General features: G+C 41.8%; 1 protein-coding gene across 1 annotated transcript; it reads left to right on the top strand.

Annotated features, from left to right (window-relative positions):
- Nucleotides 1-460: 460 nt before the first annotated feature.
- LOC147445562 (putative cinnamyl alcohol dehydrogenase 7/8) lies at nucleotides 461-4,582 on the top strand. The gene is made up of 6 exons (XM_086526065.1): nucleotides 461-598; nucleotides 1,515-1,628; nucleotides 1,844-2,071; nucleotides 2,543-2,828; nucleotides 3,529-3,682; nucleotides 4,277-4,582. Exons 1-6 carry the CDS (start codon nucleotides 522-524, stop codon nucleotides 4,477-4,479), a joined length of 1,062 nt encoding a protein of 353 aa, XP_086382191.1. The 5' UTR covers nucleotides 461-521; the 3' UTR covers nucleotides 4,480-4,582.
- Nucleotides 4,583-12,505: the final 7,923 nt, after the last annotated feature.

Genomic DNA, 12,505 nt, shown 5'->3' with positions numbered 1-12,505 from the left:
ACATTTTGCATTCATGTCTACCAACATTTTGCCAAGTATCGTGGTCTAGAAATCGCATACAGAACCTGTTCTCCGTTGTTTGCTGCTCTTATGTTGCCACATGCTTTCAATTAATGAATGTGAAAGAGTTTGGGGAAGGGCTCTTGCATCTTCGTAGCGAGTGCGCGCCTCTGTCAAGCATATCCTGCAGTCAATGAATCCAAAAGGTTGTATCCCTCATCAAAAGCTTCTTATGCTTTCAAAAGTGAACCACATTTGGCATGCATGTGGGCCAAAGAACTACAATTTTCATGTCAACCAAAGCACTGCCTCACTTACAATTGGAGCATGAATTGTCGGTGTCTAACGAACAAATCTCTTTGGATATAATTAGCGTGGGCTGCTAATTAAGTAGCGGGGTCGCTAATTAAGTAGAAGCGCCGCTCTTTTTTAAGCTTTTAGGAAGGCGCTTTTAGTGGAGTTCGCGGCCTCAAATACCTCTCTCTCTCTCTCTCTCTCTCTCTCTCTGAAAGACAGCAACCATGGGTGATGTCGAAGTTCAAGGTTATGCTGCTCAAGACTCATCAGGTCATTTGAGCCCCTTCCTCTTTACACGCAGGTAATCTCTTTTCGAAGACCCAAATACGTGTGTGTGTGTGTGTGTGTGTGTGAGAGAGAGAGAGAGAGAGAGAGAGAGAGAGAGAGAGAGATAGGTAATCTCTTTTCGAAGACCCAATGTGTGTCTGTGTGTGTGTGAGAGAGAGAGAGAGAGGTAGGTATGGTCGCGTGGCAGCCAGACGTAGGCTAAAGACGTCTCCAAAATTTCACCTACACTTTTAGCACAAGAGTAGCGAATACCTTAATCATTGACTGGCTGCTAACTATTAAAACCTTTTGAGCAGCTAGACAGTTAACCAAATAGAGCTTTTATCAGACCAACTCCTATCGGAGCTAGCTGGATTGGTTGAGTACTAGCCCTCTGTCACCCTTCACCAGGGTGATGGGCTCGAATTTGGTCAGGCGACCCTGTAAAATGCACATTGGCGCACTTTGTATCATCACCCACGGGAAAGATTTATCAGACCAACAAAAATTTATCAATCTCAAACAGGATACATCTACCAAATAGTGAGATGGTTAAGGTACTCCCTAGATACTGCAAATTTGATCACATCTTTGCATCCGACAACAACATCGGTGAGGTGGTCCCACCGCATTCAAAATGCAATTTAGCAATTTTAGCTTTATCTTCCTTTTGTATTCTCCATCCTTGTTCCACCACCATATACAAAAGAACACCTAGCTCTTGTGCTATCCACCTACCACAGAAGTTATTTTTAAGCACTTGAACATAGTATACATGTCTTCTACATTTACATCTGACCAATCTTGCAATAATGCTAGTCCAATATGCAGGTATGTTACCTGTGTGTGAGTAATTTGAACCTTGAAGCAAGCTGTGGAAGCATGTAAGAAAAAGACATTGGCCAATATGCGAATTGAATAATGATATTGGAATGTGTGTATTTGGCCAGGGCAACAGGACCAAAGGATGTGGCTTTCAAGATTTCCTACTGTGGAATTTGCCACTCTGACTTGCATCAAATCCGCGATGAATGGGGAGGCTCCATCTATCCCATGGTTCCAGGGTAAGGGCCATGGCTCCATCTAATGGAATTTTGTCGTATTTATACACATACATGTGTTTACTTAGTGATTTAGCTCTATGTTTCTGAGAGAGAGAGAGAGAGAGAGAGAGAGAGAGAGAGAGAGAGAGAGAGAGAGAGAGAGAGAGAGAGAGAGAGAGAGAGAGAGAGAGAGAGAGAGAGAGTCAGTCAAATGCTAATTTCAACATGGTATCTAGACATGAGCTTGTTGGAGTCGTCACCGAAGTAGGTGCAGAAGTTACGAGGTTTAAATTGGGCGACCATGTGGGTGTTGGATGTATGGTATCCTCTTGTGGTGAATGTGATGCATGTGAGAAGAAGGTTGAACAGTATTGCTCAAGAACCATCTGGACATACAATTGCCTAGATGCACAAGGAAAACCTACTTATGGTGGTTACTCGACACTCATGGTGGCCGATGAAAAGTAAGTGTATATTTTGATTTCTACTCCTTAGGAGATTTCAATACCAAGCTTTTATTTTTCTTCTTGTTTGATAGGCAAGATTGATAGTGTGGTCTTTGAAAGCCACAATAAACCCTACAAAAACATGTGTGTGTGCACGTGTGCATGCACGCTGGTCTTGGACATGCTTGCGTGTATTTTTGTGAGAGTAGGGTCTTTGAGCTTATGTAAATGAAGATAGGGGAATGTTTGTATATATATATACAATCCTATGCATTATTAGAGTTAATCTTTAAATTGTCAGATATCCATAACTTGCATTTGTAGATTCATGTAGCTGTGTGTGTGTGTGTGTTTTGCTTTATCGTGCATTCAATCCTTCTCTAAAACAATTTTATGTGAAATTTGACACTTTTGCAAGCTTCAATCTAATCTTATTTTGAGGTTTATTTTCAATCTAAACATGTTTTGTTGTGGACACTTAAATCCTAGGTTTGTTCTACGCATTCCTGATAACTTACCCTTAGATGGAGCGGCACCCTTGCTATGTGCCGGTGTAACCGTATATAGTCCCATGTGTCACTTTGGTATGACAGAGAAAGGCAAGCACTTTGGAGTTGTGGGGCTGGGTGGGCTTGGCCACATGGCAGTCAAGTTTGGAAAAGCTTTTGGCATGGAAGTTACCGTTATTAGCACTTCCCCAAGGAAAAAATCTGAAGCTATTGATATTCTTGGAGCTGATCACTTCCTCGTCAGCACAGACGGGGATGCAATGAAGGTGAGCAAGATCCACCATGTCCATTTTGTAGGTCATGCATTTTTGAGTATTTAAGGTTTATGCAGTGTTGGTGCATATATGCATACTTGTAGTCATGTTTTGTTGGGCGTATGCACTTTGTGCATGATTAAATGGAAAGTAAGATGAACCTAAATAGTTAATGTAGCTCAATCATGTACACATACATACACGAGAAGTTTTGGATAAATTCTCACAATAATTCCCACATTGTGACTCACCTCAACATCATGAGCTTCTGTGAGGGAGGCACCGTATACCTAGCTAGGTATGCAGTGCCTCTCGAGCAGAAGCTCATGATGTTATGCATTCTATGAAAAACACTGAAAAAGACTCCGTTTTCCTACATGAGAAATCTTCTTGTGATATCTTGTGCGTAAATTCAAATGAAGTTGAATCTCTCCATGTGTACAGTGTGTGTGTGCATGTGTAACCGCGGGCATGCACTCATATGTTACATGTCCTCTGTCTATCTGAAAAGACAAAATAGTTCAGACTCCCCTACCCCCAATTGTACCTAGTTAGGTATGCGGTCACTAAAGCCACTTGATACTACACATCATGAACGCACTTTAATTTGCCTCATCAATTGAGGATCTCACTATTACTAAGTTATATGGCACATGCATATTTCAATTTGAGAGCTGAAGATTTTCAATTGCTGTTTACTTTTGACTTTTAGAAAGCTACCAAGAGCATAGACTACATAATTGATACAGTATCAGCTGTTCATCGGCTCGAGCCTCTTCTCAATCTACTCACTGTGAATGGCAAGTTGGTTCTTGTCGGCATTCCGGAAAAACCATTGCAAGTGCACCCTAAAGCTGTTATAAATGGTAAGTAACTTCTTACTTTGGGACTTTGATAGGGCTTTTTCTTGTTTTTTTTTTAAGTGTCAAGGACAGTTCACACAAAAGTTTTAGTGTTTTGCATTACTTTAAAACTTTGAAAAAACAAACCTATGCTTTTTGGAAGTATATGATCATGATAAGGTATTCTATAGGTGTGCCCTTATTATGGTGCACTATCTCTCCCCACACTTTCAAGGTTTCATGAAATGTCCTAATTATAGCTAAAGTATATTGTAGTATCGCTAGTTGTGAGTGTAGCTAAATTTGCACAAACGTTTTCATGCTTTGTACTGGATATCGTTTATACTTGGTTAAACCTTTTTGAAACACACGAGGATTGACGAGGTCGTGCCACGGTGAAGCTTATCCCTCATCGTGGTTTGTCGGGGTGGGTATCTACAAAAATTAGTTAGGTTTTTCAAATTCTATTGTATCTAAAGTATATTGTAATCTCTCTCATTGTTAGTGTAGCTAGACTATTAATGCTTTTGACAAAAGGTATGATATGAATTATGTTACTCTATACTGACGATATGCTGTGTATCGATTGATTTATTTACCATGTTCTTTGTGACATAGGTCGACGATTTGTGGGAGGTAGCTTGATTGGTGGCATTGAAGAAACCCAAAAAATGCTAGACTTTTGTGCAGAGAAAAACATCACTTCCATTATTGAGAAAATACCGGTGGACTATGTGAACACAGCAATGGAAAGACTTGCCAAATCTGATGTGAAATACCGATTTGTGATTGATCTAGATACACTCTATAGTTTGATCTAAGGATGCTCCAAAAATGGACAATCGCTTGGAGTACTAATTTATTTAGCATAGATAATGCTAACTCATTTTTGCTTTAAAATACATTACAAATTTTAGGTTGTAAGTCTGACACATTTTTATCACTTTTATGCACGAAAACTACAACATATTTAGGATAGGATACTTTTGTCGTGCTTGATATCCCTAAAAATATCTTGTGAGCACCTTCATTCTATTTTTTTAAATTGTGAACATAAGACGTTTTTTACCAATTTTCTAATACATGTTATCATGCTTTCAAAAGAGAATGCTCATATAACAAGTTAAGGCCTGAATTAAAAAATTCTGTGTCATTCTAATGGAAAATTTAGGACTTTAGAAGTTTCAAGAATAATATAAATTTTTTATTAATTCAAATTCTATATTCTTTTAAAAAAAGGATAATATAAATTTAAGGATTATAAAAGGAAATATATGTGTGTTGAAAATAGCCCATAGCTTCTTGGCCTTGCCCAAGTTGGGGCAATCAATGCATTCCAAGAGACCAAATCCCGCACACGAAGCTCCTCAAGCACTTTTTGTGCTTTATGAATTGCACCACATTTGGCATACATGTCGACCAAGGTAGCGCCAAGTACGATGTTTTCCTTCAACAACCCTGTTGGAATTAAGGTTGTAGAGAGAAGACGAAGGAAGCTCAAGGCACACAATAGAGAGTGTATTACTTAGTGTGCAATGGAAAGATACATAGCCCTAAAGTGATGGGCGTATATACAATGCACAAGGAAAAAAACCTCCTAAAGAGGGAAAAAATGCCCCGGCGGTCCTAGTGTGTTCACACACATCACTACCACATGTAGGAATTAGGGTTGCAGAGAAATGCACACAGCTTGGTGAAGACGAAGGAAGCTCAAGGCACACAATAGAGAGTGTATTACTTAGTGTGCAATGGAAAGATACATAGCCCTAGAGTGATGGGCGTATATACAATGCACGTGGGAAAGAACCTCCTAAAGAGGGAAAAAATGCCCCGGCGGTCCTAGTGTGTTCACACACATCACTACCACATGTATATGGTAACAAATCCCCCTTGGAGTGATGCAGTGAACGAGAGGTGGCACATGAGTAAAGGGAAGTGCCATGCCCTGAGGACAGGATCAGTCCACAAAGGGGAGTAAGCCCAACGCTTTGCGGAAAGCTTCAAGCTTGTCACGAGACAATGCCTTTGTGAAAAGATGTAATGGAATTTGCCTATTCAATTTGAGAGTAGCGGAATTTAATGAGAGTACTTTCAAGAAATGATTTTGTGAGCATAGCGGGTTGACATAATTGAAGATAGCAACATAATCATAGCAATTAGTTAACTTGGCATAGACAATACTTTTGCAAGAGAGAGAATTTAGAGAACATGACAACAGTTGAGGACCAGATTTATGTGGGGCCGGTCCCCCCTCCAATAGGCATTTGTATTATGATTTCTCCCATAAAGAGAGACTTGTTACAATACATTCTTTGTGTTCCTTGTGACCTAGGTGAAGCAATGAAGATGGAAAGCTTCATGCATCACCATCATAGCATAACCTAAACTTGAAGAAAGCTTTAACTATACCAAGCCTTAGTCCCAAGACCTCAAACACCTTCGAAGGTGGAGAGAGCTAGCAGGGAATGAGGGTAGGGAAGAGGAAGAAGAAACATTTCATACGAGAAAGAGCTAGTTCCTCACTTATCATAGCTCTTGTGCTAGCATACATAATAGCATAGTAATGAAGAAGAAATAGATGGCAAGCTTAAGCATTGAAGCATGGCTCTTGGATGGATTTGCACTCCATAGCCAAGAGTGTTGGTGTAGGCTCTCAACCTCTACTTGCTTGGAGAAAGAGAGGGAGCCTTGCACTTTGCATAGTACACAATGAGAGTGTTTGTGAGTGTGTGTGGGTGAGTATACCCCCTAAGCACCCCCCTAGCTTGCTTGGGTCGACCCCCCCTTGTAGCTCATGCTTGAAGCTCATTGGACCCCTCCAGGCTTAGCCAATCACAAGCAGGAGCCATTACAAGCAACAAGTATAGCCTTAGGACAAGTGTCCCCCTTTCCCCTTTGAGAGAGAGGACTTGATAAATGCAAAATCAATTAATTAAATATCCTTTATTATCATTGGACCCCTTGGGTGGCCAACCAATAGGTTTCAGGCACACCATGAGGGCAACATGAGGAGGAACTTGACAAGTGTCCTTGCTGCCTCTTCAAGCTGGGGCTTCCCTTGTGTGTGTGTGTGTGTGTGTGTGTGTGTGTGTGTGTGTGTGTGTTCTCTCTCACCCCCCCCCCCCCCCCCCCCCTTGTAGGCTCGCCCCCCTCCTTGTAGGGATCTTTTTGACTTTGGATGAGCAAGCCCCTTAGTCATCAAGCATGACTAAGCACTTGAAGTAGGGGGTGTTCCCATAAGCATCTCAGGCAAGCTTCTCAAGGCACTTCAAGCACCTTAATCATGCACCAAGTCAAGCACCTCAAGCATGGAGCCAGTCAAGCACCTCAAGCATCTTAATCAAGCACCTCAAGCATGACAAGCACCTCAAGCAGGACAAGCACCTCAAGCACGACAAGCACCTCGAGTTTGGGCCGGGTTCCCACCTCAAGCTTAGCCCTAGCTTACCTAAGGTCAAAGGACTTTTACACACATTATTGGAGGTCTTCAATGAAGATAACCCTAAGGTCTTATGCTCCATTGGTTAGCCTTGCTCTTGATAGACCATCTCCCATTTGGGCCCCTTTACTATTGGCCCCGTGTTGAGGTAGATCTATAAGCACATATCTATATCTTAACACTTGTTCCCGTTTATTCTCCCACATTAAGTGATCAATTTAATATGAGAAAATCATTTGGGTTGGTTAGATATTAGATTTTATGACATTACCTCTCTCTTGAAATCATAGTCGTCCTCGACTATGAGGTAGAAGAGATAAAGCCTTAGTTATTAGTCAATCGTACTTAGCGGGTAGAGGATCCCTTTTTTACCCCACGACATCTTTCCAAGATGGATGACTAATCCATTTGGTGCTTGGGAGACGTAGATGCCGCAAGCATGTCTGCTCTTTAGTCCATTTCATTCTCCCAAAGTAGAGTGACAAATTCTACCTGGTGTTTGAGAGACGTCGTCATCACAAACATGATTCTAAGCATGCATACTAGTTAAATTTGTGCACATTAAAAATAAAAAGGACTAGTCTTATAAGACAAAAACATGAGTCATTTAAAAGAAATTTGTACATTTGCTTACTCTAATGTAGCATTGTAAGCATTGACAAGGTTCATACTATCCTTAAGTTGTACTCCTTGCATCCATCTAGCATCTTCAAAAGGATAATTTTTGAACTTAATAAGATACCGTCGGATTATCTTACCATGTCGTAGTACCTTGTCTTCATGCCGAAGGACAGCTTCGGGTTGTAGCACCTCTTCTAGGTCTTCAACTTCGGGAGGGTCTTCAATAATTGGTTCAGTTGGTGGCTCTCCTTTGTAGGGCTTAATTAGGCTTACATGAAAGGCATTGTGTATAAGCCAATGGTTGGGCAACTTGAGTTGATAAGCCGTCTCATTGATGGGCTTCAAGATTTGGAAAGGACCATAGTATCTTTTTGCTAGTTTAGCATAATACTTTTGATGGCCCGTAGGATTTTTGCCCGTCGTTTGCCTTAATCGAGCCTTAGGAAACTTGAGTAAGACCCAATCATTTTATTTGAACATTAAGGCTCTTCTGTGCTTATCAGCAGCAGCTTTTTGCCTTTGTTGAGAGATGGCTATAGCCTCCCTAATCTTTTGAAAAGATTCTTGTAGGTCACGGCTATACTCATCGGCGGCGAAGATCTTCCCATGTACTTTGAGTAGCAAGGGACTTTTAGGTCTTCCCTCTATGATCTCGAAAGGTGCTTTCCCCGTAGAAGTACGGACAATATTATTGTAGGCATACTCTACTAGAGGTAAATACTTTTCCCATTGTGAGCGTTGATCTACTTCGGTAACATAAGTCTTGAGTAGATCGAGTATCGTAAGATTGGCTATCTCACTTTGGCCATCCGTTTGTGGGTGATAGGCCGAAGAGAAATTCAATCTTGTTCCTAGATTTTCAAAGAGACCTTTCCAGAAATTACTGGTCATTCTAAGATCTCTATCTGACACGATGGATGTGGGTAATCCATGGTGCTTGAAAATCTGAGATATGAAGAGAGTTGCCATTTGATGTGCCTTAATAGTCTTTTTGACTGGAATAAAATGTGCTTGCTTGCTAAACCTGTCGACTATTGTCCATATTCCTGTATTCCCATGGATAGACTTGGGTAATCCAAAGATGAAATCCATGGATATACTCTCCCATGGTGAATTTGGAATAGGCAATGGCTGGAGTAATCCAGGTTGCTTCCCTCTATCATACTTGGTCTTTTGGCATACTACACATTTTGAAACATACTCTTGTATGTCCACTTTCATGGTAGGCCAATAGAAATACGTCTCTACTCCTCGGAAAGTAGGTTGAATACCTCTATGCCCTGCATATGGAGGAGCATGGGATTCATACATAACCTTCTCACGAAGGGAATGGGTAACACATAGCCTATTGCCGTGGAGAAGATAACCATCCTGCAAGGTGAATGGTTCCTCTTTCTTCCCCAAAGCAAGGGCTGACATTATGTCTTTAAAGTCAGGGTCAGTAGCATACTCATCTATCATAGAGGATAGATCATTGTGAGTAGCTATAGACACCGCATTAACTTTTGGTCGTCGTGAAAGTGCATCGGCAACTTGATTGTGCTTACCAGCTATGTGAGCAATATGGAAATTAAATTGCGAAAGAAAATTTGCCCACCTCATTTGTTTGTCGGAAAGCTTGGTTTGCGTCATGAAATACTTGAGACTTTGGTGGTCGGTTCGTAGGATAAATGGAGTCCCCAATAGGTAGTGCTTCCATGTGTCTAGGGCATGTAGAACAGCTAAAAGCTCTTTCTCATAAATGCCCAAGACTCGTTCATCACTATTGAGCCTTCGGCTCTCATATGCTATGGCATGCCCTTCTTGAAGCAAAACCGCTCCAAGGCAATCACCACAAGCATCACATTGGACCTCAAATGGCTTTGAGAGATCCGGAAGCACGAGGACTGGTTGGGAAGTAAGCTTCTCTTTGAGTTTTTCAATAGCATTTTGCTCCTTAGCAGTCCATACAAACTTAACGTTCTTCTTTGTTAAGTCGTGTAGTGGTCCTGCTACTTGAGAGAATTTTGCTATGAAGCGTCTATAGTATGCACACATACCAATAAAGCTTCTTAGCTCATGTAGATTCCTTGGATTAGGCCATGATTTTATTACCTCTAACTTTGATGGATCCATACGAATACCATCGTGAGAGATAATATGACCTAGATATTGAATCTCTTGAAGGAAGAATTCACTTTTCTTTTGGTTGAGAAAAAGTTTGTTCTCCCTCAAGGCTTGAAAAATCACTTGGAGATGTTGCTTATGTTCCTCCAAAGACTTGGAGTAGATGATAATATCATCAAAGAACACTCTAGTGAATTTACGATATGGTCTAAAAATTTTCTCCATGAGACGATTGAAAGTAGATGGTGCATTAGTCAAGCCAAAAGGCATGACTAGATATTCATAAAGACCAAATGTTGTGCGAAACGCGGTCTTTAGGATATCTTCATCCACTATCCTTATTTGATGATAGCAACTCTTAAGGTCAATCCTACTAAAGTAGGTAGAGCCTTGTAGCTTATCAAACAGATCTTCTACCCGAGGCATGGGAAATCTGTTTTTGATAGTGATATGGTTTAGTGCTTGATAGTCCACACACATACGGTATGTACCATCTTTCTTTTGCACTAAAAGGACTGGAGAACAAAAGGGAGAGGAACTAGGCCTCACCATCCCTTTTTCTACCAATTCCTGTACTTGCCTCATAATCTCCTCTTGTTGAGCTTGTGAGACTCGATAAGGAGGTTTGTTAGGCGGTGAGCTTCCTAAAAGGAGCTCAATACGATGGTCATCATCCCCTTGTTTTGGAGGTAGGTCCATAGGGATATCATCGATGAACACATCTTGGAATCCTTTTAGAAAAGTAGACGAGTCTAACTCTTCTTGATTCCTATCATTTTTATTTGATGAAACATTATTAGCTTTTAGAGACTCTTTGACATAAATCATGTACGCAGAAACTGAGCTCTTCATTGATTTATCAAAAGAAAGAGGATTTACAAGTGGAATAGTGCGACCACGCTCACTAGCATCTATATACATGTTCTTTCCCCTGTAGGTGAAGTAAATTCTCCTTTCAGGGAACTTCATGTTGGCAGCCATGCGATCAAACCATGGTGCTCCTAGGATAACATCGTGATGTTGGAGAGGAGAGATGAAGAAGTCTTCTTTGTCGACATAGCTTTGGACATGAAGCCTCAACTTCCCAATCAAAGGGAGTAATGGAGGCTTGTTGTCCCTTGAAAGCTGCATCAGCTGTTACTATATCTCCCATCTCAAAAGCTTGAATGCCCAACTTGGTGGCCAACTCTATTGATATGAAGTTGAGAGTAGAGCCTGGGTCAAACAAGATGAAGGCATCATGCTCTCTTACCTTTCCCCACGCATAGGAAAGTGATGATCCTTTGCAATGAGCATCCTCTTTTGGAGCTTCGATGGTGGAAGCCCTAGGAGTCTCATTGCGAGTATTCTTTTTGGGGCAAGAACGATAGCCATGTCCTTGCTCCCCACACTTGAAACACTTATGGTCCTTGCAAAAAGCTTCAAGCTCTTCAGGAGAGAGTTTGTTTTTACCTTTGTAAACTCCCTTCTCCTTGGACCTATTGTTGTTGTTGTTATTGTTGTTGTTGGAAGTGCCTTGGGAATTATTTTGAGCATTGGATTTCCCCTTTGCATCATTTTTATCTTTGTTTTCCATCGGCTTGACATTACGTCTAGCCTGTTGGGGTATAAAGCCCAATGTGGTCGCCCAGGTAAGTGGGCGGGCCGCCAAGTATGTACACATATTCTTTTGTAAAAACCGAATAAGAACTCACTATGCTCTACACATTACAGTAGAGCGAGTTCACCATATCGTCGTGCTTTTCTTCTCGCACTCTCTCTCGCGTCGCACTTCCGCTCGTACTCCTTCAACTGGTATCAGAGCTCAGATCGAGGCTCCGGGCAGCACTGCAGGAGGCTAGAGTCACCAGCTCAGATTGGAGTGAAATTCGATAGGAAAAGACACGGACCCAAATCTTGTGGGAGAACACGTAGGGCTTGGTGTGCTCAGAATTTCATTTTGTGGTCATCTCGGTCACCGTTCGGCTTCGACAAAGTTCTGCACAGGCCATTTTCGACTACGTGGTCTCGACAGGCGGGTGCAGATCCGACTCTGCAAATTTGGGGTTTTCGGCCTAAGACTACAGGTGTTGAGGATATCGACACTCCCAGAGTGTTGATTTGTGGCTGTCTACACATCGAAGGACGGCTCACAGTTCTTCGAGACGTGTCACATACGACACGGGCGCATCTACACACAGACTGTAGGCGACATCCACTAGTTCATCAGGTAGCTTGTGTTTGCTGCTTGATATTCCAGATTTCATCCCGACATTGCAGGTACTTCCACATGGGATGTATTGTCAGAGATGATGTATGTCTGTTGAGGGTTTGTTGGCTGTGAGTCACGCAGCAAACAACCGCCGCAGCGGTTACAGCATACAGTGGGAAATTTGTGGATGTATGACTTTGTGGGAAGTCTATGTACTGTCAGATTTACTGCAGCCTTTGTTGAGGGTCGAGTGAGGTTTTATTGAGCTGGGGGATTCTCGAATGTTGAGATCCTTTTGGTGATACAGGTCTTGGAGCGATCCCTCGAGCACCCTTAGATAGGCAGCTAGGATGTATTGACTGTGAGTTGGACAGTTGGGATTGCATCTTTGCTTTATTGCCGTTGAGGCATTGTCGCAGTCTATGCTTATAGGACAGTGACAGGACAGTGAGAGACAGTACAGGTGCAGGACAGGTTTACCCGCAGCTTA

The sequence above is a fragment of the Adiantum capillus-veneris genome, chromosome 12 (genome assembly GCF_014529385.1).
Source record: "Adiantum capillus-veneris isolate H3 chromosome 12, ASM1452938v2, whole genome shotgun sequence".
Lineage (NCBI taxonomy): Eukaryota > Viridiplantae > Streptophyta > Polypodiopsida > Polypodiales > Pteridaceae > Adiantum > Adiantum capillus-veneris.
This window is presented reverse-complemented; position numbering and strand designations above follow the sequence as displayed.